The sequence below is a fragment of the Olea europaea genome, unplaced genomic scaffold, assembly GCF_002742605.1.
Source record: "Olea europaea var. sylvestris unplaced genomic scaffold, O_europaea_v1 scaffold724, whole genome shotgun sequence".
Classification (NCBI taxonomy): domain Eukaryota; kingdom Viridiplantae; phylum Streptophyta; class Magnoliopsida; order Lamiales; family Oleaceae; genus Olea; species Olea europaea.
This window is the reverse complement of record NW_019265645.1, coordinates 36,374-64,065: the sequence shown is the minus strand read 5'-3', so window position 1 is coordinate 64,065 and position 27,692 is coordinate 36,374. Positions and strand designations below refer to the sequence as shown.

Sequence of the window (27,692 nt, the reverse complement as noted above, 5' to 3'; positions counted from 1 at the left end):
AATAATAAAATCACACTTTTATTGGCTAGTCGAATAATGTGTAGACTGGCTTTACATTCGTATACACACTTTCCATCCTCACTGTACAAACTAAAAATTCTGCATTTGCAAGAGTCCTAATCACTCTACTAAGTCAACGCCAAAAATAAATGAAGCACAATACAAACAAAAATGCAAGCTCAAAACAAACCTCCAACCAAAAAAAGTATCAAGAGTTAACTAGCCAAGAGAGAAGATAACTCCAACTTTTCGTTCACCGAGTAATGTAAATAAGCAACCCGGGAGCAGAAGCAGCTAAAAATGCACTGATGATATCCCTTAAAGCTTGAGAAACTGGTTTCTTTTCTGCGTACGAAAGTGTATTTGGATCAAGATGTGAAAATGAAGTAATTAACACGTTTGATTAAGCCTAAAAAGTAAAATTACTTCTAAGCAACATTTTATCTACAAACAAGTTTGGATAACTTACTTTTTCTAAAGCAAAAAAATTAGCATTTTTTAAAGGTAACATTATCTCAAGTCAAAATAAGTAACTCCAACTTCACCAATAAGGAAATAATTTATTTTAAGACTTAGTTACTTATAAGTCAACTTTTAAGCTTAACCAAACATGCTCTAAATTTGTAAATATAGTGAGAGAAAAGACGTACAAATATCTGAGTATGCTTTCTCTAATCTGCAATCCATTCTGGAGGAACCCGAGAAAGAATTAGATGGTCCTGAAAGCACTCAGAACAATTGAAGGGACATTTTAAGCTTATTCTGCTTCCATTTAGGCAACTTGTAGAAAGCAGCCTTCGTCATCCCGAATTTCTCCTTGAACTCTTCTGAGGACAAATAAGCCTGTGCAAACAAGATTATCGAAACCTTTGTCGAAACAATTTCATAATGATCTTGCTATAACAATACTTTTCCACATACATACCTCTCGCTTGGTCACATCTATACCCGTGGTAGGATTTGTCGACGATGTTGTTAACTGTTCATATGGGTATATTGGGAGTCCTTCCTTGTCCTCAGCATCGCTCTCCTTGACATCCTCTTGTATAGTCTCTGGCTTAAGTTTGGGTGGTTCTTCTGAGTTCTCCCCTAAGTTGGTTTCAGGGTTTGGCTTCAGTACCTTAGGGGCCACTTCACCAGTATTTAAGGAAAAAATAAATAAATAAAAAAAATCAACACACATTCCTGAAGAGGGCTACTTAACTGACCAAGAAAAGGGGATAAACCCACTCAACTTATACTGAAGTTTCGCGTTAGTCACTTTATTTTGGTTTGAAGTAGTTGCTCAGGTTCAATTTTCGTTTAGGTTGGTTGGTCAGTTACAAAATCCATTAACATTTTCAATTGTATGGATGACGTGGAAAACCTCATGTAGATGCCACATAAAATTTCCATCTTCCACGTCTGACATGAAATTAGAAACACTAATGGATTTCTATTGAGCAACTACATTAAGCACAAATTCATAGACCACTTTGGAATAAAAAATTGGCGGGTAGTGACATGGAACTTTGCTATTGAGTGACTACATGTTTTCAACCCATTGAGAAAGACCTTGAGCAACATCACCTTTAGGAGAATGTGGTAGATTGACGTCCCGAGCCAGCGCCTTTTTTTCAAAAGTTGCACTTAAAGCTGCTAGAGCTGTTGATCTAGAAGCCGAATTTGCTGAATCAGTGGTCACAGATTTTGGATAAAGCTTACTTATAACTGGAGGAGGAGTCGACAGGTTCCTTGCATTGGAATTCTCAAATGTCGAGGCCAGAGCATTGAACGCTGGAGACCTGCCCCTCACACGAACTCTTTCAGGGCTAAAAGACATGCTTCTAGAACGCTGTGATTTTTCTGGTGCAGCAGACCTTCCGCCATATGATACAGGAGTTCTCCTTTTGGGTTTCTACCATGTATCATGCATTTAATAACAGAGAAGACAATAAGACAAGACATTTATCTGATGAAAAAGAGAAAATTAAGACGTATTGATAAATTGTCCCTTCATAACATCGAAACTCTTTCTCCAACGTACACATGGTGCAGTATGACAGACAGTTATATGATGAATAAGAGAAAATAAGACATGTATTGATAAATGATCCCTTCAAAACATTGATTGCTCCGACATAAGCATTGTGCATAACAAAAAATATAGATCGTGTTCCCAATTGCCACATCTAGACATACAGTCAAACTGTTTAACTTAAATATTAAATCTCCATTTTTCGGTAGCAAGCCATATTTTCCTGCCTTATTTTGTCAATCCAAATTATTCCAATTAATTGCCCAAAAAAAATTCAGCACATTTCGTTTTATTATAAAAATACAGAATATGATAATGAAGTAATAAATAATTTTAGCCTGGAATTCTACATTTACTTCTTTTACTTCTACTTTCTCATTGTTAAATTATGATGAAGTTCAAAGCTTCTATAAGCTGTAGAAAAATTGGAATCGCTGTACATGATATATCTTGGAGTTTTTTCAAGAAGAATATTATTTTGAAGCCCAAAATTCTATAGAGATACTATAAATGACCAGATTATAAAATATTCCATGAGGTAGCCGTTCTTGTATGATAGAAACATATATTTAACAATTAACATATGAACCAACTTAGCTTAACCAGGACTAAGTGAAGTAGATTTCCTCTTAAAAGCATGGTCTTCTCTCTCCCTCCCCTTCCTCTCTGGAGCCAATTATGAAAAAGAACAAATTGTATAATTTGCAGAAGGTTGATTGGAGATAAACCAAGCATAAACTGACAAACGGCCACTAATTTTGGTACCAGATCTATTATGTGAATGCCAATCTTATTCTCTATTTGGAATATGACAAATGAACACTTTATAGAATTTTAAAACCCTCAGTTTTGATGAGAAATCAGTCATCTGGTTCTGGAACTTCGAACTGGCCATGATTTTGACACCTTACTCTGTGTCAAATTTATTGATGAAATGTATGCATTCTACGGTTTAGAGGAAAGAATTGACCGAGCGGCTATGTCCCCAACTGTTTCTTAAGAACGTAGTCATATTGAACTATTTTCATACGTGAATTCCAACATTATAGATCCTTCCCATTCCACAATGACTCTTGATCCATAGATAACCAGGGTACAATTTAAGAAAATGAATAGTAGTAAAAGGTGCTAATAGTTACTGAACTGACTAAAAGAAAAAGAATTCTGAAAGTTTCAAAAGAAAATTAATATATAAAGCACAATAAGAAAATTTGACAACAAAATGTGTAACTTAAACATATAAAACTTTGCAACTGATGCTGTAAATATTATGACATCGCTGGCACTTGTATAACCGTGCCCTAACATTTTTCTACAGAAATTATATACTGCAAAATGATAGCGCATTGAATGATCAGTTGTCAGATATTATTTATCATACAAAACTAAACACAAAATGGCAGATATGACACTTGCGGTTGCATTGCAAAACAAAATCAATGAGAATGACATGTAGATACAGATTGTGTCTCAAGAGAATATGGAGGAAAGGAAGAAGGAAAAGAAACTTACATCCATCATCGAAGTGCCCCCTTGTTTAACAATAGCAAGTTTTTTTTGAAAGGAGTTCCCATGCATCTGCAGTCATATGAAGTAATTATCTTAACAGTTCCAAGAAATTCATCAAATTAAATAGAGAAATCACTTACAGCAGATTTTGTTGAGTCCCAAGAGAAAAACCGAGTAAAAAAGGTTGGCTCGCTCCCCTCCATAACAATATATATTGGAGCTTGAAGTGATAAATTCTCAAGAAGAAAATCGCGCTCCAGGAATTTCTGTTGAAAGAATAACGGGTAAAAAGATCACATGAGCAACTGATTAACCATCTTAAGCACCAAGAACATGCAACCTGAGTAGAATTTCCGGTAGTGACTTCCAACTAGTTCAATTCATCTATAAATTTCTACTGAATTGAGTGCAGAAAATAATGGCCATTCATTTTTGCCAATTCAATTTTCAGACATAAATTTGAAAACAACCCATGTGATTTTCACAACATGTCATTGCAAAGTCCATAGGTAGCAATACATATTTCCAAAACTAAAGCAAGTCAACACATACCTCTCCAATACTCAAAGCATTCATCTTATCCTTGGATTCAACCTGTTGCCCAACCCAAACATAAATGTCTGAATGGCAGTCTAGAATGAAGATATCTTCAGTCATTAGATCATCCTGGTCGAAATTATATATCTCTGTCACCTGAAATAAATAATCATATTCAACATTGTAGAGCACAATCTAATAGGAAAAAAGAAATTAAGCTTGGTTAGTGACTATACCAAAAACATCAAATTGCAAAACAATGCATTTTTTCTAGTATCCATATTTTTTATTAGGTATTAACAAAAAAAAGGATAAGTGCAATGCTGAAAGTCTTCACTAAATTGTATTGCTGTTATTTTTCTAGGGAATAAGAAGATGAAAGGAAAATACACACCTTCAAATCTCCTGAAGACAAAAGTGAAATTCAGGCACAATAGAATAACAAAATGAAAAAACAAAACCAGTTAGCAGTATCCAAAAAAGAAGTACAAATTAATAATTAAAATGCGAAATGAATTAAGATGATATTTTTCATACCCTTCAAGAAGGTACAAGAGAATAGATGAGGATCAGTTTCAGCATCTCTTGAAATTTTCTGGCTCAGGTACTCCGATTTTCCACCTAACAAATCCCAGAACTGCTCGGATTCTGCACCTTCTTTTTGTAGTCTGGATTGCATATTTGGCTGAAAGTACAAATATTGAGCAGCATAAAATATTAAATTTCCAGAAAAGGAGATCTCAGACATCTTCTGTGTTTAATGGTTATTCATTATTTGATAGTATACTGTAAGATGCACAAATGCTAAAAAGTTGAAGTATGGTAATATCAGAAGTTCAGATTATCAAAGATAATGTAAATATAGGTTTCGACAAGATGAAAGTTCTAAATGCTGTAAGCTCTTACCACGAAATAAAATAAATACTCATAAAAATAAGTCAGTAGCAGACCTTTATAAGATCCAGTTGCCTCTCAACGAGTTCCTGGTCTTCAGGTGTTGTAAGGTTTCCATACCAAGTGAAGAGAGAGGAGCCACTATGTAATATGTAACAGTAGGAGGAATTCAAAGATGTTGCCACCTGAATCAAATTAATAAAGAATTCATATCCCCTTGGATGTATAAATAGAGGATTAGAGCAGGGTAAAACGATGGAGAACTATAAATTCGTGGAATATCATACAGTGATGAATAGAAGATGGGCAAATGGCGAAAATGATGAATGCTAGCAATCACTAAACTGAAACAAATCGCATGTCATGGTTAAATGACCTGTTGCCTAAAAAGAAAAGTTCGTTCCCTTTTTCAATAAGTTGGAAGCAAATAAAAGTTCTTTCCATCAGGTAAATCCAGAGTCGTTACTCATCATGTACAGAATTATTAGATAAGAAAAAAAAGGATCCATTTACAAATATGTAAGATACTATATTGTTTTACAATTTTTCATGGGACACACAACTTTTAAATCACACATTCCATCAACTTTTATCAAAATATAGTCAAAATCTAATATTTATCTAAACTAAACAGGGGCTAGAAATATTTTTGGAAAGAAAAAATAATATTAAAACATGTAATTCCAATGTATCAAACTTTTTCCGATCAGTGGGGGTGAAATTGAAGGAAGTTCATTAAATATAATAAAAATAAAAATTGGATTTACTCAATATCATTCTAACTGAATGTAGTGGGCAATGAGGTAAGTGCCACTTATCCCCAGGTTCAATCTTCACATTTATATGGATGGAATGCTTGGCAGAAATCTAATTTAAGTAGTTGGCATGGCAATAAACTTCATCATACATGGGGCAATTGTTTCATTTGATCATTGCATAACTTGAATCATAAATATATTCTGTTAATCTAATTGAAGTCGTTTGGCATGGCAAGAAAATTCATCGTATATGGACAAATTGTTTCATTTGCAAATTTAGCATAAACTTTAATCACAAACACATCTGGCTAAAGTAGATTATATCAGAATATGTTAAACTAAAACAATACTACTTGTATGTCATGCATTATAAGTACCAGAGTTTTGAAGATATAAAACTTAAAAGGCATTGCACCAAATCAGAGGGGAAATTTAACACTTTTAAAGAAAATACTGAGGCTTTAAACTAACAACGATTCCAGACAGCTTGCCAAGGGTTTGAGATGCTAATATGTTATAAACCATTAGAAGAGATTAAATTGCTGTTTACTGAAATGTCTATGGACTAAATTCTATTTGGAAGAAATGATGTGTTTAGTTAAGAAAAAAAGTACGCAAATTTTCCCTAATAATAATAGTCCTTTAAGTGTAAAGTAAGTGTCGAAATATATTGAATGTTAATTGATAGTTATGATCATTAACAAGTTTCTGTCAACATATCAAAAGAATCATTGGAATAATAGCTCTCTATTATAATTGCTAATATGCGCTTGGCAAAACACGTTTAGATCTTAGAAATGTATTTCTAAAAGTTGTTAACAGTTGCAGAATCTTGCTAGATGGATTTCAATAAAGTCCACTTTAGAGTTTAGCATCTGAGCTGATTTCTTGCAAGATTTGCAAGCTAGACTTGCTGAATCTAGATCCTATATTGAGTTCCATCGTGTGGTCTGACTTTTGAATGCCTGCCTTTTTTCTGGTCGATCAGGTCCTTACTTTTCTTGCATGGCCTGGCAGTCTGTCAACCAACTCATGTCATTGTTGGGCTGGGCAGGCCCTCCTAGTTTGGGGTTGACATTGAGATTAATATCAAAAATCTCTTCACTAAAATATATTTTCTGTTTTTATAGGATTCTAGTTAGGCCCCACCATTGGACTTGAATGTCGTGTTTTATAGTGTAACAGATTCCATACTTCCTCAAATGTGTAATCAGATCTCAGGGGCATCTCCATAAAATTAGTGGGTAAAATACCCGTCCTACAACAAGAAATAGCCGCCAGACTTTCATGAATATCCTCCTTCCTTAATCAAGTCACTTTCCTTCCAACCAAGCTTAAAAGCCCAGTGATGCACATTGGAAAGTGTATTCTAGGCGTAATCGGAATCAAATCAATTAAAGATCGATTTTATTATTGCATTTTCTTGTTTTGGTAGAATAATAAATTTGTTTCCTTCTAAACAAAAGGAAACTCTAGTTTTTTCCTTTTACTGCAATTTTCCTTTTTATTGTTATTTAGAACTTATAAATTGAGGTTCTTGGATTGTAATAAGGAACTTTTGATTATTGAATAAATCGACTATCTCCCTTCATTTCTTAGGTTCTTAATCTCTTCTCTTCTATATTGTTCTTGTCATTACAATCGGCATCAATTTGGTATCAGAGCCAAACACTCTCCTTGGCCAAAAGGTTTTCATTACACGCGTGACAGTGAAGTAGAAGTGTTTTCTCGCGATAGCCAACCAACCCTTCCATATCCAACCTCTGCACCCCCTTGTCCACCACTGCCCCGCCACTTTTGACAGCCCCTTAAGACTACAATACCTTCATTCAAAACCCTCCTCAAGGTCAACAGCAGGCTGCTTGTTCTCTTCCCTTCCTTGATTTTCAGCCAATTGTTATAGTTCCACCCAAAAAAATAAAGAAAAAACGACAGAAAGAAAGCAGCAGAATTGTTCACTGTCTTAATTTCCCTTGTTTGCTATCCTTGGTGTTCGTATTTCTCAAAAGCAAGTGCATTTCCACTATAATATCTGTAGCCACCTGCCGTTTGGGAGAACTTTAATATTGCAGCTGCCACACGTATATTTATATTCAGGTTGCCCTTCCTCAGATTATTTTCACAAAAACCCAATCCAACAAGAATTCATCTACACCAACCCATCACCTATACACGTGAAAACCCAACTATACCTATTAGGTCCAATTTCAATAAACCCAACGTGGCCCAAAAAAATAAAAAAAACCAGCCCAATTCTCGCTAATCAAAACCCGATAACAACCCACAGAAACTCATCACCCCAAGCCCAAATGGACCTCTTGATCTCCATCCCAGCCATTGAAGAAGTCACTTCCCTGATCCATCACGCGACAACCACCGACAGCCAATCATCAATCACCGGTCTCATCTTGCTCGACCTAACCCCACCACTGCAATCAACCTCAAGTTGTTCCGCCCAACAATCAAACCCCATCTTCAACACCACCGCCTTTTTCTTCACTTTTCTTCATTGCTTCAGCATCGGCGACTCACCGCTGTGCCTTGTCTTCTTGTCATCTCACGTTGCTTGCCTCTTCCACCCTTCTAGCCGTCTACCTATCGTGGTCAGTCGTCAACACTGTGTTGTCTTCTCTTCTCTACCGTCCGTTTCGTCCACGACTGCATTTTGGGCGTCTTATATCACCTGCAACAGTCAATTGAAACCTCCGCTACCATCAACGCTCTGTTATTTTTTTTTTTAACGAGGTGTTCCAGCTTGCGCTAGACTATATCCTCGTCCCTGAACCTCCGGCCCCTCAGCAGCTCAGGGAGGTAAATCGCGGGATGTGCCCTTGTTGGTTCCCAGGTTCCCACACGACTTTTACTCCTTCCCCAAAGGGAGCCTCTTCACTGTCTTACAGCAACTTGCCTTCCAAGATAAATCTTGTCTTCCAAGATAAATCTTGCCTTCCAGGAATCGAACTCCCCACGCTTGGTTCCAGAGCCCCCCAATGTGATTGTTCCGCCAACTTGGATGTGCCCCGGGGGGCCATCAACGCTGTGTTATTGCCACTACTCTCAGTTGCTGAAGCCTACTACCAGATTTTTAGACGCCAACCGCACTGGTTCGTACTGCTCTCAGTATGTTTTAAATTTGCTTTTGGAAACTTTACTTTTATTTGAGTTTTGGCTTCCCAGTACTGTCTTAGTTCCTTGTCAATTCAGCTACATATAGTCTAGGTGGCTTTCTATCTCACACACAAATCAACATAAACTGGAAAAAAAAAATAAAAAATAAAAATTATATATATATATATATATATAGAACGAATTTCTTGGCATTCACCTAATCACGTGGTTAGCACATAATGAATCTAAAGGATCTCAACCAATCTCATGATGCACTCTCACAGCAAGTCACTAATCTCTCCCTTGACGTAATGTCAGTAAAATCTGATCTAGCTGAGTTTAAAACTCTCATCCAAAACCTCATTGAACAAACTGGACAGTCATCCCGACACCTCTGTAAACGTCCTATGGATGATTTATTCAATTCTTCCACAGGTGGCCAAAACATCCATGAACCACTCCTCCGCACCCCCGATGGCATGCTACCTAATCCACACAATCTTGGTCCTACACAACACATTCCTTATCCGGACCTTCGTGACCCAGTTGTCAATAATGTCGCTCGTCCTGATCTCCTACATCCACCCCCACATCTAAGCTAAGACCAACGTAGGGATTATGCTGACGATGTTACTAGGAAAGTTAAAATTGATGCCCTGAAATTTGATGGTCGCCTGGAACCCAAAGCCTTTCTTGATCGGGGCAATGCCATTGAAGAATACTTTGATTGGTACCAAATGCCTGATTATCAGCGTATTCGTTTCGCTAAAATAAAACTTGTTAAATTTGCTAAACGCTATTGGCAGACGTTACTCTTCGTTCTACACAGCTATATACTAACCCTAAAAAATGTTCATTCCTCCTCCCTGAGGTCCTCTTCTTAAGGTTCATCATTTCTGCCTAGGGTATTTCTGCTGATCCCGCTAAAATCTCGGTTATTCGCGATTGGCCGAAACTTTCCACCTTAACCGAAATTCGTAGCTTTCATGGGCCAGCATCGTTCTATCGAAGATTCATCAAAGGTTTTAGCACTATTACTAAACCTCTCACTCAGTGTATGAAAAAAGGGGATTTTCGTTGGACCCCTTCGGCCCAGAGAGCTTTCTTAGCTATCAAGCAGAAATTGATTGAGGCTCCCGTTTTATGACACCCAGATCTTTCTAAGGTTTTTGAAGTTGCGTGCGATGCTTCCGATTTAGGTATAGGAGGTGTCTTGAGTCAGGAAGGTCATCCTGCCGCTTACTATAGCGAAAAATTAAACCATGCTCGACAAAAATATTCCACCTATGATAAGGAGTTTTATGTTGTTGTCCAGTCTCTTCGTCATTGGCGATATTACTTATTGCCTCGCGAGTTTGTTTTGTACTCTGACCATCAGGCTCTTCGCTTTCTTAATTCCCAGCATCATTTAAGTGAGCGACATGTTAAGTGGGTTGAATTTCTTCAAGAGTACACTTTTGCTTTCCATCATCGCGTCGGGATCGAAAACAAAGCGGTTGACGCTCTTAGTCGTCTCACTACAATGCTTCAGTCCATGAGCACTACTGTAGTCGGATTTGAGCGCTTGAAGGACGATTATCCTACTAGTCCTGACTTTGGCACCATCTTTCAGGACCTCTTAGATAATCCTTCTCGCGACCATGTTTCTTTCTTACTTAAAGATGGTTATCTTTTCAAAGGTGCCAAGTTATGTATCCCCCGTACTTCACTTAGTGACTTCTTAGTTTGGGAACTACATGCAGGGGGTCTTGCTGGTCATTTCAATCGGGATAAAACAGTCGCCTTAATTGAGGATCGATTTTATTGGCCGTCCCTTAAGAAATACATTGCTCGCATTGTCTCTCAGTGTCGTACATGTCAATTGGGTAAGGTACAACGTCAAAACACTGGGATGTATACTCCTCTTCCTGTTCCTCATATTCCTTGGCGTGACCTTAGTATGGACTTCATTCTCGGGTTACCTAAAACAACACGAGGTCATGATTCCATTTTTGTGGTGATCGATAGGTTCTCTAAGATGGCACTCTTCATTCCATGCTCCAAGTCTTCCGATGCGTCCCATGTCGCTAAGTTGTTCTTCAAAGAAATTGTTTGTCTCCATGGGCTTCCAATCTCTATTGTGTCTGATCATGATGTTAAGTTTGTTAGCTACTTCTGGAAGACGCTGTGGAAACTGTTTAGGACGACACTTAAGTTCTCTTCTGCATTTCACCCCAAACCGATGGTCAAACTGAAGTTGTAAATCATAGCTTGGGTAATCTACTTCGTTGTTTAGTTGGGGATAAACTAGGGAATTGGGATCTTGTGTTGCCCACCGCTGAGTTTGCTTACAATAATTCTGTTAATAGATCTACCGGTCGTAGTCCCTTTGAGGTTGCTCAGGGTTTCTCTTCTCGCCAGCCGCTTGATCTTATCCCTTTGCCTCCCAATTTTCGTCCCAAGGAATTGGGATCTTGTGTTGCCCACGGCTGAGTTTGCTTACAATAATTCTGTTAATAGATCTACCGGTCGTAGTCCCTTTGAGGTTGTTCAGGGTTTCTCTCCTCGCCAGCCGCTTGATCTTATCCCTTTGCCTCCCAATTTTCGTCCCGCTGCCTCTGTTCAAGCTTTTGCTGATCATATTCGTGACTTGCATGATGAGATTAACCGTAAAATTTCTTTAAGTAATGATCAGTATAAATTATCCGCCGATTCCCACCGTATGCATAAAGAATTTAAGTCATGGTCCGACTTGCACATGAACGATTTCCTAAACATGCAGCCAAGAAACTTTGTGCTAGATCACTGGGGCCTTTTCCCATCATTAAACGACTTCGAACTAATGCTTATCTACTTGAGCTGCCAACGCACTTAAATATTAGTCATGTTTTCAATGTAGCAGATTTATATCCTTATCAAGGCACATTTGAGCCTCCGGTATTGTCGCCTAACATTTTTGCAGGACAGTCTTCGCGGCCGCCCCCTCGAGCTGCTGTTACCACATTTTCTTTGCATGATGTTATTGATGAGGTACTTGATGATCAGTTTGTTGCTTCACAGAATGGTGGTTTTCGTCAGTTTCTAGTGCATTGGAAAAGGTCGCCCGCCTAGTGATGCTACTTGGATTGATGAAGCTGAGTACCGTCAACTGGATGCCACACTTTTAGATGCTTATCTGGATTATACCTCGCCGGAGTCGAGTTCTTTTTAGCTGGGGAGGAATGATGCACATTGGAAAGTGTGTTCTAGGCATAAGCGGAATCAAATCGATTAAAGATCGCATTTTATTATTGCATTTTCTTGTTTTGGTAGAATAATAAATTTGTTTCCTTCTAAACAAAAGGAAACTCTAGTTTTTTCCTTCTATTACAACTTTCCTTTTTATTGTTATTTAGAACCTATAAATTGAGGTTCTTGGATTATAATAATGACACTTTTGATTATTGAATAAATCGACTATCTCCCTTCATTTCTTAGGTTCTTAAACTCTTCTCTTCTATATTGTTATTGTCATTACAATCGGCATCACCTAGACATGAACGCAAACTAAACAGCACAGAGAAAAGACACTAAAGCTGCATCACAAAGGATATGGTGTTCCATGCAAAAAGTAGAGACTGATATTGATAATGTTTGTTAGAATATTATAAATTGTATATGATAAACTTGTGTTTTTATTATAAAGTAGAAGACCCTATTTATAGGGCTATAAATAACTCTAAAAGGAAAGATTGTATGATAATCATGCATTCAACTATTAAGTAAAATTCCACGTAATTGGGAAAATATAATAGAAATTATTCTTTACAATTTTTCCATATCTTCAACAATTTTATCAGTTATTAAGTTATTAAGCGCCTAGTACTCATACTCCAACAAAGAGATTCTGAATTGATTTTCTAAGACCCTAAATGATAAGAATTAACAGAAAAGAAAACCGAATCCATTAATTGGATCCCCTGGAGCCTAGACTTTCCAAAAAGAGAAGTTGTTTCGCCAATGATTATGATAGTTTAACAAACAATAAATAAAAGACTCCACTACATCCATTTTAGCCCAAAACCCAACAACTCCACGTGTAATATTATTTAAATTTACTTGACAAGGTACAGAAAGTGAATTAACGTCATTCTCGTAGGTGACAAAGGTATTCAATTTCTGCTTCTGACTCGATAATCCTCATTGTGAAGGTTCCTTTGTATATATAGGAATAATAAAGCAATTACACGACTGAATGTCAGCCATCACTGTACATGTATGGAAACTGTGCAATTTTCTACCAATTACAACTAATATACAAAGCATCATGTCGGCAATTTGAAGATCAGTAGAAATATGTGGAAGAGAAATAATACTTGCGTCAAAAGCCTCTCGAATCAAGTGACAATCCACTTCGATATGCTTTGTACGCTCATGATATATTAGATTTGCAGCAATCTGAATAGCACTCGTGTTGTCTGCATGAAGGGGTGTAGGATTAGATTGAGGAAAGCCAAGTTCAGCTAAAAGCCCATGAAGCCAAATAATTCAGAACAGGTAGCGGACACGGCACGATATTCGGATTCAGTTGCAAATTTAGACACAAGTGCTTGCTTTTTACTCTTCCAGAAGATCAAAGAATCACTAAGAAACATACACCAATGCATAACAGAGTGATGGGTATCAGGGCACCCAGCCCAATCCACATCACTAAATGCAACAAGACGAATAGGAGAGTCAGTAGGAAAAAAAAATCCACAGGGGAGTACCTCGGAGATACTGAATGATGCGATGAACGGCCCCAAGATGAAGATGTTGTGGAGTTTGCATAAACTGACTGACTTGCTGGACTGCAAATGATATATCAGGCTTAGTGATGGTCAAATAATTGAGGCTCCCAATTAAGTGACGAAAGATAGTAGGATCAGAAAGGAGCTCACCCTCATCACGATGATATTTAACATTGACTCTTAGAGGAGTATCGATAGAAGAATAATCTTAATGACCAGCCAAAGTGATCAACTCTTGGATATATTTGTATTGGTTCAAAAATAAGCCTGTGGAATCGGTATGTACTTCCAACCCCAAAAAATATGTAAGTGGACCAAGATTTTTCATGTGAAATGAAGCTTATAGATGCTGCTGGAGTTGAGTGATCAACCCAGAATCCGTGCCAGTGATAACAATATCATTCACATACACAAGTAAAAGAACAATATCAGTAAATGTCTTGCAAAAGAATAGGGAGGAGTTATACTAGCTCTGGATAAAAGAAAGCTGTAACAAAGTAGATCGAAACTTCTTAAACCATGCTCAAGGAGCTTGTTTCAACCTATAAAGAGACTTCTTCAACTTACATGTGAAGAAAAGGAAAAAAGATCCAGAGGAGGTGTCATATAAATGTCTTCCTTGATATCACCAAAAAGAAAAGCATTTTCGACATTCATTTGGTGAAGAGACCACTCCTGAGAGGCGGCAATAGAAAGAACAGTGCACACTGTAGTCATCTTGGCTACTGTAGCGAATGTGTCATCATAATCTACCCCCATATTCCTGCTTATTTTCGAGAGCAACTAGGAGAGCTTTATAACGATCCAGAGTTCCATCAGAACGAAGCTTAATAAAATATACCCAATTACAACCAATAGCCATGACATTAGGTGGACAAGGAACAACATTCCAAGTATGATTATCCTGAAGTGCCCGAAGTTCTTCATCCATAGCCTTCCACCAACATTCATGTTTAGCTGCTTCTGAATAACTAGGAGATATAGATGTCAACGTAGTGGGAAATGAATGAAAAGAACCATATCTATCAGGCGGTCGAGAAATACGGGTAGATCGTCAAGGACCCGGATCAGAAGGTACATCAGTATCTGATACCAAATTAGGCTCAGAAAAGAGGGGCTGGACAAGATCAGATGTGAGGTCAACTTCAGGAAGAGGCCTATTTGGTCGACGTCTCTTATACACAAGTACGGGCTTAAATCTTTCAAAATAAGAAGTCAAATCGTCAAAACTTGGGAGAATACTAATTTCAAGCAAATGTTGAGCATGAGTATGAAAGAAAGGTTGTTGCTCAAAGAAAACAACATTACGAGAAATACAAAATCTATTAGAACATGGATCATAGCAATATAACCTTTGTCGTGCGAAACACGGTAGTTCATAAAAGCACACTTACCAGATTGTGCAGAAAGCTTGCATCATTCATGAGAAGATAAACGAACAAAACAAATGCATCCAAAAGTATGCAATTCATGGTAAGCAGGAATTTGATTATGAAGGCGATAATATGGAGAGTCAAAGAGTAAAATTTGGGAGGCAATCTATTGATTAAATAAACTATAGTGGACACTGCTTCAACCCAGAATTTTGAAGGAACATGGGAATCAAGTAAAAATGTACGAACAACATCCAGTAGATGACGATGCTTTCGTTCTGCCACCTCATTTTGTTGAGGAGTATAAGAGAATGATCGTTGAGATAAAATCCTTTTCTGTTTTAAGAAATCATGAAACTCATGAGACATTCTCCACCTGAATCAAATCGTAAAATTTTAATATAGAGAATTGGTTCTCAAAATGCCACACAAGTCTTGAAGACTGAAAGTACTTCAGATTTAAAACGGAGAAAATAGATCCATGTGTATCAACTATAATCATCAATAAAAGTTAGGAAATACTTATACTGGGCACGAGAGGTGACAATCGAAACGCTCCAAACATTACTATGCACAATTTCCAAGCTCTTTTTGGCACGACCACTGTGAGAAGGAAAAGGAAGAGTCTTACTCTTTCCCAATTTGCATGTAGAACAATGAAAGCACAAATTATGAGAAGAATTGTTTTTATTACCCAACAAACTAGAGTTTAACAAATAAGACAGGATAGTGAAGTTTGGATTGCCCAAACGTTTGTGCCAAACTTCACTTTTATTGTTAACGATTATATAGGCCAAAGATAAGCAACTATGAATAGAAAAGTATAATGGAAACAATCATCCAATTTTATGCCCCTTAGCAGCTAGTATCTTCCCCGACACCTGATCGTGTACAAAAACACCATCACGAGAAAAATGGACATCATAATTATTATCAACTAATTGACCAACTGAAATAAGATTTGTAGATAAACCAGGAGATATAAAAATGTCTCGAAAAGCAGAATTAATGTTACCAATAGCATTAATAGATAAATGACTCCCATTAGTTGTTTGAATATAAGATGAGCCTTGATATGGGCGAATATCCATCATAGGAACTGGTCATATGATTTGAGGCACCTGAATCAACTAGCCAAGATTGAGACGAAATATTATATTTACCTTCATTTTCAAAGTAGAAAAAGATGATGCAACCATTTGTTGCACTATTTCAGGAGTAAGAGCAAATTAGGCAGTGGTAGAGGATGTCTCAGAAGCCGATAGGCTGGCAGTAGCCTGATATGCATTGGCCTGACGATTTTGAGGTCGAGTAGGACAATCCTTGATAATGTATCCCGACTTCTTGCCGTAATTGCAGTACTTTTGGCACGGTGAGTAGCAATATGCCCATAGTCCTTGCAGCTGAAGCATTGGACCTTCCTCATATCCCTCCCTTTGTTTTTCCCATGAGCTGCATAAGTAACAGCATTTGAGGTCATGTGTTGATGTTGAAGAGTGGCCTGTGTTGTAAGACGATGCTCTTCACGAAGCAACTACCCAAAACAGACATCCAAAGAAGGGGACGAATCACGATTCATTAGATTTAAGCGAATTGCCTCATATTTCGGACGTAACTTCATTAGAAACTGATCTCGCTTGCTTTGTTCGTGAATAGTCTGAACAACAGCAAGAGATTCGGTTGGTACTTTAGCATAGATAATGTCAACAAATTCACCCCATAAGCTTTGAAACCCAGAGAAGTAATCCTGAATGTTGAGATTGGCCTAAGTATAATTTGCAATTTCATACTCCAATTGAAATCGTCTGGCTGTATGATCTTGATTGTAAACCTTTTTTAAAAATACTCCCACATCTCTTTAATAGTCTTATAAGGACTTAAATTTAGGACAATCATATGATCAACGGATCTTAAAATCCATGTCATAACCCTAGCATCTTTCACTTTCCATTGACCCAATTGGATATTCTCAATAGGAGCTGGGTCACTTCCATTAATGTGACCCATAACTCTTTCCCCATGACAAATAATCGAAATTGAAATTCCCACACAAAATAATTTTTACCTGTGAAGCGCACACAAAGAATCAGACATGTTGGTTGACATGATGCACATAATTAATTATACTAGAAAAAAGCCCTAATATAAAATTCAGCAAGACCAAAGTACCAACGGAAACAAGTCCAAAATAAATTCAGCAAAACCAAAGTAGAATCAGCCCACCAAAATCATAAACCGAGACCAAGTTTAATTGTTAAAATCCAATCTTAGAGCCCAAATAAACTCTATAGGATTGGCCCAATCAACAGCCCAATTAAACAATGGATTAAGTAGCCCAACACATAGGGGTTACTGTTATTCCTTTCAAGTGATCGAAGATCCTTCCTCAACTAGACCCGTCGACAGATGCGAAACCCAGAAGCCACGTACTTGCCACTGCTAAAGACGCTGGTAGGTTCGACCAACTAGAGATGACCCAAGCAAGAGTCAGTCGCTACAGAGAGTGCCGACCAGGAATCCTTCGGCCTGGAAATTCACGAACAAATTCTGACCGAACGTGAGGATCTCAAACAAGTTTCCGGTTACCGCAGAAGATGGTGATTGGAAATTAATCTAAACTTCTAGAAGCTCTGATACCATGACAAAGGTATTCAATTTCCGCTTTTGACTCAATAATCCTTATTGTGAGGGTTCCTTTGTATGTATAGGACTAATAAGGCAAATTACACAACCGAATGTCAGCCATCACTGTACATGTATGGAAACTGAGCAATTTTCTACCAATTACAACTAATATACAAAGCATTTTATCTAATTGCTAGCTGTAAATTAGTCTTTCTATCTAATTGACAGTAGGTGCCTCAATATGTCAATTCTCCATTACCAGATACTAATTTAAACTCAACAAAATAGCCAACCTGATGCCTCCAATAGCATTAATAGATAAATGACTCCCATTAGTTGTTTGAATATAAGATGAGCCTTGATATGGGCGAATATCCATCATAGGAACTGGTCATATGATTTGAGGCACCTGAATCAACTAGCCAAGATTGAGACGAAATATTATATTTACCTTCATTTTCAAAGTAGAAAAAGATGATGCAACCATTTGTTGCACTATTTCAGGAGTAAGAGCAAATTAGGCAGTGGTAGAGGATGTCTCAGAAGCCGATAGGCTGGCAGTAGCCTGATATGCATTGGCCTGACGATTTTGAGGTCGAGTAGGACAATCCTTGATAATGTATCCCGACTTCTTGCCGTAATTGCAGTACTTTTGGCACGGTGAGTAGCAATATGCCCATAGTCCTTGCAGCTGAAGCATTGGACCTTCCTCATATCCCTCCCTTTGTTTTTCCCATGAGCTGCATAAGTAACAGCATTTGAGGTCATGTGTTGATGTTGAAGAGTGGCCTGTGTTGTAAGACGATGCTCTTCACGAAGCAACTACCCAAAACAGACATCCAAAGAAGGGGACGAATCACGATTCATTAGATTTAAGCGAATTGCCTCATATTTCGGACGTAACTTCATTAGAAACTGATCTCGCTTGCTTTGTTCGTGAATAGTCTGAACAACAGCAAGAGATTCGGTTGGTACTTTAGCATAGATAATGTCAACAAATTCACCCCATAAGCTTTGAAACCCAGAGAAGTAATCCTGAATGTTGAGATTGGCCTAAGTATAATTTGCAATTTCATACTCCAATTGAAATCGTCTGGCTGTATGATCTTGATTGTAAACCTTTTTTAAAAATACTCCCACATCTCTTTAATAGTCTTATAAGGACTTAAATTTAGGACAATCATATGATCAACAGATCTTAAAATCCATGTCATAACCCTAGCATCTTTCACTTTCCATTGACCCAATTGGATATTCTCAATAGGAGCTGGGTCACTTCCATTAATGTGACCCATAACTCTTTCCCCATGACAAATAATCGAAATTGAAATTCCCACACAAAATAATTTTTACCTGTGAAGCGCACACAAAGAATCAGACATGTTGGTTGACATGATGCACATAATTAATTATACTAGAAAAAAGCCCTAATATAAAATTCAGCAAGACCAAAGTACCAACGGAAACAAGTCCAAAATAAATTCAGCAAAACCAAAGTAGAATCAGCCCACCAAAATCATAAACCGAGACCAAGTTTAATTGTTAAAATCCAATCTTAAAGCCCAAATAAACTCTATAGGATTGGCCCAATCAACAGCCCAATTAAACAATGGATTAAGTAGCCCAACACATAGGGGTTACTGTTATTCCTTTCAAGTGATCGAAGATCCTTCCTCAACTAGACCCGTCGACAGATGCGAAACCCAGAAGCCACGTACTTGCCACTGCTAAAGACGCTGGTAGGTTCGACCAACTAGAGATGACCCAAGCAAGAGTCAGTCGCTACAGAGAGTGCCGACCAGGAATCCTTCGGCCTGGAAATTCACGAACAAATTCTGACCGAACGTGAGGATCTCAAACAAGTTTCCGGTTACCGCAGAAAATGGTGATTGGAAATTAATCTAAACTTCTAGAAGCTCTGATACCATGACAAAGGTATTCAATTTCCGCTTTTGACTCAATAATCCTTATTGTGAGGGTTCCTTTGTATGTATAGGACTAATAAGGCAAATTACACAACCGAATGTCAGCCATCACTGTACATGTATGGAAACTGAGCAATTTTCTACCAATTACAACTAATATACAAAGCATTTTATCTAATTGCTAGCTGTAAATTAGTCTTTCTATCTAATTGACAGTAGGTGCCTCAATATGTCAATTCTCCATTACCAGATACTAATTTAAACTCAACAAAATAGCCAACCTGATGCCTAAAAGAAGAATTTATCACGTTTCAAATTAAAGAAGGTAAAACAACCTTAAATCATACTACTAGAATCCACGTTTGCATCTTCTAATGGAAACTGTTGGATAATTGCCTCAAAAGTTAAAAGTTGGAGGACTTCTATTGCAAAAAATAAAAGGTAGTTATTGTATGGAAGACTTCTAATTAAAGTTGAGAGCAAAATACTTGCAAAATTTGGTCTCCAATTTACAGTCAATTTTGGAGTCTTACACATGAAGGAATCTTTGTTAAGTCAAAGGAGTCTTGTTTCAGTTTAAATTAAACTCTTTTACTTGGTTATTAATCCTATAAATAGTGCATGTATTTCATTATTTTGGGCGTGACCACTCAGAGAAAAATATTGTGAGCCTAGCATTTTGAGACTTTTTATACAAAGAGTAGAAAAGTAGGTGTGGTAAAGTTCGGGTTATTTTTTCTTTGTAATACTTGGGGATTGGGTTGGTGAGTGAAATTTTATATGATTGTAACAATTTTTCATATAGTGAAAAGTTTTGACGGTCCGTTTAATTTGTGCGTTATATTCTTTATTTTTTCTTGTTTGCCAATATTCTGTTGAACAACAAAAGATCCTACGGGTAAATAGAAATAAAGGGAATTGGAGTAAAAATCTTAACAAGTGGTATCAGAGCATCAGGTGGTTCGGAGTACTGAAGCAATAGAAAATTATGTTATCGTTGACATATGACGTAGAGAAATTTGACGGGAGAATCAATTTTGGCTTGTGGCAAGTACAAGTTAGGGGCTTATTGATTCAAGCTGGACTGCACAAGGCTTTGAAACGAAAACCAACCAAGAGTTCTAGCAAGGAAGCTGAATCCAGTATAAGCGATGAGGATTGGGAAGAATTGAATTTGAAGGCTGCAAGCATGATACGTCTTTGTCTAGCTAAAAACGTTCTTGCAAATATTCATGGAAAATCTGTCGCAAAGGAACTATAGGAAAAGCTAAAAGAATTATATCAAATGAATAGCCTCTCAAATCGGTTGTACCTGAAGGAGCAATTTCATTCATTGCGCATGGAGGTAGGTATGAAAATCTCAGACCATCTGAGTGTTCTCAACGGGATTATTTCGAAATTGGAGTCTATTGAAGTGAAGATAGATGATGAAGATAAGGCACTACGGCTCATCTGGTCTCTTCCATCTACCTTTGAACATATCAAGCCAATCTTGATGTATGGAAAGGAAATTGTGAGTTTCGCAGAAGTAACAAGCAGCTTAATCTCAAAAGAAAGAAGATTAGGGGGGCAGAATACTCCATCTGACAATGTGGTGTTTGTGACTGAAAAGGGGAAGAAGGGCAACTGCAACTCCATAAGGAAGAAAGTAACTTGTTGGAACTGCAGTCAAACTGGCCATGTGAAAAGAAATTGTCCAAAAGGTTGAGCAGGGTCGGCTAACTGTTTGGGGTTGAATAATGCGTCTCTCCTGACGGAAGAGGACGCGAATGTGGTGCTGTAAAATAAGATCAGAACATCCTCATGGCATGTTGCCAGTTGCCATGATAGAGGATGTGTTCTTACTGGCACGGTCAACATATCAGCACATAACATTGACTAACATTTCATGCAAAATTGTGTAGGTATGTGGTGGTGGTGTGATGTCGATGGCTGATAAGCTCTATAGGAAAGTCAGTGGGAGAGTTGCATCATAACTATCGGTAGGGTTTTTCGACATGTAGCCGGCGAAATGCTCGGAGTTCACGAATAATTCTGAGTGATTATACTCATATGGTGGAGTATGGGACCGTTAAAGTGTGTCAAAGGCTTACTTATTTTTTCAAGTATTGTGATTAAAATTTGTAAAAGAGATAACAAGATTTTGACTCGTTTTCAGCAAAGTAAAGATTGTTGGTAATTGCCTCAAAAGTCAAAAACTGGAGGACTTCTATTGCAAATAATAAAAGGTAGTTATTTTATAGAAGACTTCTAATTAAAGTTGAGAGCAAATCTATACAGAATTTGGTCTCCAATTTATAGTCGATTTTAGAGTCTTGCATATAAAGGAATCCTTGTTCAGTTAAAGAAGTCTTGTTTGAGTTTAAATTAAACTCTTCTACTTGGTTTTTGATCCTATAAATAGTGAATGTGTTTTATTATTTAGGGTGTGGCCAGATAATTGATTTGAGAGAAATATTGTGAGCCTAGCATCTTGAGACTTTTCATACAAAGGATAGAAAAGTAGGTGTGGTAAAGTTCGGATTTATTTTTTCTTTGTAATACTTGGAGATTGGGTTAGTAAGTGAAATTCTATATGATTATAATAATTTTTCAGATAGTGAAAGGCTTTGACGATCCGTTTAATTTGTGCGTTATATTCTTTATTTTTCCTTATTTGCTAATATTCTCTTGAACAACAAAAGATTCCGCGGATAAATAGAAATAAAGGGAATTGACGTAAAATTTCCAACTGAAACACAACTAGATAGTAACAGTTCTTCTGAATCGTGGAGTTCACCAGTCAGATAAAACTCAAACGAACACAGAAAATGTCTCCAGACTTGCAAGATAATAGAAAGATATGTTTGAGTTGCCCAGATCCAACTACCAGCCACACATCATATAAGAGGGAGATGAAATAATTTGACATTGCACTTACAGGTTCGACTTGAATTGCTTGCATATTATCAGGGCCAGTACCCTGTAATCGAAATAATGCAAGCCCATCCTCTGTATATGTGTCATCCGGAAGTTCTTTCTCTGCTATGTAATTTTTGTATCCTTCACTAAGGCCACCCTGGTGACATATGGAGAAATTTAACATTAAAAGCCAGTCATATGAATAAGAGATATAAGCATGCTAAATTAGAGGTAAACGAAGTCTGTTGAATATGTTATAAGCAGTCGTAGTCCTTCCCAACCTTAAGGACGATAAAGCTCTGAAAGATGGTAAAGAACTGGATCGGTTCGTTTCCTTCATATATGCGAGCCTAGATATCCACAATAATAGACTGTCAATAAGAATTGGAATACAGAAGTTAACAATCAAATCATAAGTTACTGAGATAGCTGATGTGCCTGAGCAGGTAAGAACTTCAGTGACTCAACCATCTTGCTTGCCTGTGAAATCGCCGAGATTCTTTCTTCCTATAATGCATGATTTACATAATTAATGATGCCAAAAATAAATTTTCAATGAAGATCATTTTTTAGGTTATTTCGTTTGTTGTATTTTCCCCAGAAGAGCAGTGAAGGACAAGCAAGGAAAGTTATATGCATATAATAAATAAATAAACAACTGATTGTAACCCTATCAATATTGAAAATAGATGATATTTATGTATCTTGTGTAATGCAAGTATGCAACTGGGCTTTAGAGTTGCAAGTCTGGAATTGGCTAGCATAGTTTGTTCAAAAAATTCACAAGAAGTTTCCACTGCTGAGAGGTAACTATGGTTTTATCAGACTAACTTCAACACATAGATGAATTTGTAGGGTAGACAGGAAGATCCCACGTTCCAAAGTCCTGTAGAAACTATAATATAAATGCAATTTATGTATTCTTCATTTACTTCTATAAATCTCCATCTTGTTGGTTCTCTTTTATTTAGTGGAGGAAATGGAGGTACGCAAGGAAAATAATTTTAAAGGTGCAATCACTGGGATTAGAAGATATGGTAAATACTTTCAATTTGTATGCTAGAATGAAGAGCCGTGTAAATTTTCTCATGCACGTCTTGGTTTCAAACATCTTCAACTATGTAGAAGTTTATTTAAACTAAAAAATCAAGTCTTTCGAAGTCAATCCGAGGAATCTCTCAGGCATCTTTATCTTCAATTTGAGACCTATTTCCAGGTTCGGATAATTCTTCATCTAATATTATTTCATAATAGTACAATTCATGATGAAAAAGTATTTTGTCATCTTTTGTCAGAATTTTTCTACACTTGGTACGGGATGCTAAATAATGTGTTCAAGTAGTACTAAAATTCTTTCCAATAGTCAAGACTGATGAAATTCCTCACAAGTACAAGAAATTAAGGCAATCTCCAATCAAAACAGAAAAATAGGAAGGAAAAAAAACACTGAAGACTTCACCTCAATACTTTGCTTTCCAAACCATGTCCCAATTAAATGTTCCTCTTTTTCTTCTCCGGGATAAGAATAGTTAAATATATAGCAATCTCCACCGTACAACTTTGACTGATCGGAAGCTGGAAGAAGAGTCTTCTTTTGGCCATTCACACGCCAAACCTAGAATAGTGATGATAAATGACTTATCAATTAAGAAAGAATCCAGAGATTCTAATACAAGGTAAAGGATAAATTATTGAGAAACAGAAGAAATTGGGACCAGACAATTTCCTGGCTGAAGAAAGAAGCTTATTGACTCAAATAGTGATTCAGACATGTCTAAATACAATTTGACAGATCTGTACTCTAGCACAAAAGCACGAGATTTCAAATCATTCTAAATGTTAAACATTTCATAAAGAAATTGGAAAGGCCCTGAGTTAAAGGCTAGGGTTGTGAGATTATCATCATTTTGGCACTTTCCTGTTTCATGCCAGTTTCCCAATGTAATTATAACAACCAGTATCAAAGACAAGAACCCCTCTCAGGATAGCCCGTGCTGTGAATATGAAACCTGGAGAAGTCTACTTCCTATAGAAGACTAGTTTTGTGAAGTCACTCAGCTAGATATACTAGCCATCAAGGGCTTCAGTTCTGAAAGCATGCGTGGATTGTAGTTACTTGCAGCCTGCATTGCTAAGTTAAAGTTAGGCTTGGAAGCTTATAACTACTGGATCACACTCCCCAGTCCCCTTACTCGCCAGTTTGAAAGATTAGTACCCAACCTCTTCTCCTACTATACCCCCTTGCTTTATATTCCACGTCATCTCAAATGCTTTCTGGAACACCCTTTTTGCCTCGTGAAAACCCTTGCTAAGTTTCCTGAATTTCTTCGTGAACATTTTTTCAAAATAGTACCAACTCGCATATGCTTGATCTCATTCTTTACATGTATAAGGCAGCTTTCCTCAGAGACGACAGCTGCTTCTAGGTGAAGACTACTGAGCTTGTAACTTTAGGCACATCTAAGCACAATTGCTTGAAAGGATGGAGTAAATTATACAAGATAGCCTTTGGTGAATGGTACGACAAGCACCAGAAAATTTCCTTCTCTTTTTTCCTTTTTACTTTGAAATTTATTTTCAACTTATGCTACCTCCTCCTAAAGATATGTTATCATACGTCACCGTGCTTTTTGTTACTAAAATATATGTCTTAATACAACTAAGATTAAGTGAGAAATCATAAAGAAGCCATCTACTCGACATGCAATATGTAGCACCAGATTCATTTCTGGATTGGTAGCAGATATGTGCCCCGCACCTGTAGATTTCCTGTGCAATCTATATGTGGCTGAGGTACCTCCTTGGGAGATTCCGCTTTCAGAAGACCCTTCACATTAACCCCTTGCCTCTTTAGAAGTGCTGGAAAGCATCAAGTGAAATACAGTGATGAGAATTCATAGAGATGAGAAGAGAAATTTCGGGATAATTGTCAAAATACAGAAAATTTTCGAAGAAAAAAATACATATACTGCCTATGAATTGAATTTAAAAATGAGCAGCATTGTTCTGCCATATGAATTACTAACCAGCAACCTTTCCTCTACCATCCTCAGATACTGTTACATTTGTTGACTGTGGCCAATTGTCAAACTTCGAGCGGAACATTACTGTCTCAAACCCCTCAATTACTTGGACTACATGAGATTTGGGTTTATCAAGGGTGTGCAGTAATTCCTATATGGTGGAGGTCAGTGTAAGACAGTGAAGAAGAATATGGACCGAAATCAAGATTAAAAACCTCAAGCGACCAAAGCAACTAGAATTACATTAACAGTGCCACTGGCAGCTTTCCTTTCCTCGAGAGAAGTATTTCTCCCCATCCAAACAAAGACTTCTGTCCCGCAGTCAAGAATATAGCATCTATTAGTGTCTAGCAACTCCCTTGTCAAAGATTCAGCTTCAACAGGTTCAGCCTGTCCCTTCTCAACACTTGAAAAGAAAACACGGGTTGTTAAAACTGACATGTATTAATTTTATTATTCCTCATTCAGATTAATTAATGGAAATTGTATTGCATATATTGTTGTATAAATCAGGAAATTTCCTTCAACTCTTTCTTAAGGACTTGGGATATCAGTGAAGATGTATATGCACTGTGTAGAGTTACAGAAAATATCTATATACCAATCCAAGACAGAATACAAATGTTATAGTTATGTGCACTTCTGGAACATCTGTGCTGAGACCAAATAACATTCAAAGAGAATAAAGAAAAGTGGAATAAATATCTCAACATATTTAGCTTGTGTGTTGGTTGTAATGTTAATATTATTGCATTACAATCCCATAAAATCAATCTTATTCAGTGCAGGACGTCTCGAAAAATCTATTGACAGAGAATCAAATTCTAATATCTCAATTTGAGTCTTTAATTGCAATAAAGCATGAAAAGGATAACAAATCAACTACGTAAGGAAGAGATCAGAGAAAGCAATGTGAATGACACAAATTAATTACCAGAAAAGCTTAGTAGGAACATCGTCGGTGCTCCTAGGCTCATCAGTTGTTTTCCTTGGAAGTGGAGCAAAACCACCAAACAAACCCCAAAACTCACCAGTGTCAGCATCAGCCATTAACTTTCCATCCTCTGCACAGTAGAAAGAAAGAACCTATAATGCAATGATCATTTATGATTAAAATCTAATCACTCAATTAGCAGTATGCTTACCAATGGCTGCTACTTCACACTTTCCATCATGATATGTATCTTTAATGTACTGAACAACTTCCAGTGCTTTAGCCCTCTCTTGAATACATGAGTTGGAGCCGTTGAACTGAAAAATTTTAGACTTGGTATCAAGAATAAAGATGTCATCATGACTCAGTGAAGATCGAGCAAAAGACACCTGTCAAAGATATAAGAAGCTGTTAGTGAAAAGATTTTTATGATGAACAATCACTGGGAAGAGTGAGAAGATCATTAAACTTAACCTCTTTCACACGAACAACATGTTTTCCGTTGCATACATACAAGCGGGTTTTATGCTCTTCGGCCTCCACATGCTTGAAGCCTGAAGCAATTCCACCTTCTTGAGGTATTATACACGGCTTAAAATGGGAAAGGAACTTCGCTGTTTCATGCCCTTGTACTTCACGGTATTGAACAGCTCGTCCCCCAAGAGCTGCGTCTAATTCAATAGTCTTGATGGTTGCAGTGCCAGCTTCATCCTACATAGCGCAGCATTTCAAAATCAAAAAATAATATGTGCAAATTCTAAATTGATAAATCAGGTTAAAAAAACTTACTTGACTAGTATCTTTTCCAAGCCAATAATGAATATCATGATGCAAGACACCACTTTTCAGGGCAGTGGTCTGCAGAAAGAAGATTATTAGTTTCATTAAAATAAACCTGACCCAAGACTGTTAGGTCACTGAAATAATTCTTGCAGGCGAAAATTCTTAGACAACAAAAAGCAAATTTGACGAGAAGCAATACAGGCAGAGATTGATATTATAAATTCTGAATATGAAAATAAAGTAGCTTCTAACAAATTACGTCATGGTGCAGCTAAAAATCATTAAAGTAAAGAAGTAAAAACATTAAAATGATAATTTTTGAAATGAATCAACATGAACAGAGAAACCCAGGATGACAAAATGTTTTATGTTACTTGAACTCCAAAAATGTCTTTTACAGTTCTGACTTATTCAGTACAACAAAATACAAAAGGCCAAGTTTTATAATGCAAAAAAGTCACCATGAAAAATTACCTTAAGAATCACATAGGAATCGCCTTTAAAAAATTTACCATAAGAAGATTTTGGGACTGGGACTGGTTTAAAATTTTCAATCC

General features: G+C 37.1%; 1 protein-coding gene and 1 long non-coding RNA gene across 2 annotated transcripts; both read right to left on the bottom strand.

The window, feature by feature from the left end:
• Window positions 1-27,687, bottom strand: LOC111390910 (villin-4-like; the record flags this gene model as incomplete). The annotated part of the gene is made up of 22 exons (XM_023016029.1): window positions 1-345; window positions 651-843; window positions 926-1,131; window positions 1,570-1,897; window positions 3,530-3,595; window positions 3,667-3,792; window positions 4,079-4,219; window positions 4,458-4,468; window positions 4,601-4,748; window positions 5,014-5,142; window positions 22,415-22,552; window positions 22,677-22,745; window positions 22,834-22,902; window positions 23,855-24,010; window positions 25,154-25,254; window positions 25,422-25,569; window positions 25,662-25,824; window positions 26,353-26,482; window positions 26,564-26,741; window positions 26,827-27,063; window positions 27,142-27,210; window positions 27,610-27,687. Coding segments are annotated over 21 exons (2,805 nt in total), but the record flags the coding sequence as incomplete, so codon positions are not given.
• Window positions 12,552-17,853, bottom strand: LOC111390901. The gene is made up of 3 exons (XR_002702023.1): window positions 13,722-17,853; window positions 13,551-13,631; window positions 12,552-13,259 (listed from the first exon to the last, which is right to left on the bottom strand). It is a non-coding gene; the product is annotated as an uncharacterized LOC111390901 (long non-coding RNA).
• Window positions 27,688-27,692: the final 5 nt, after the last annotated feature.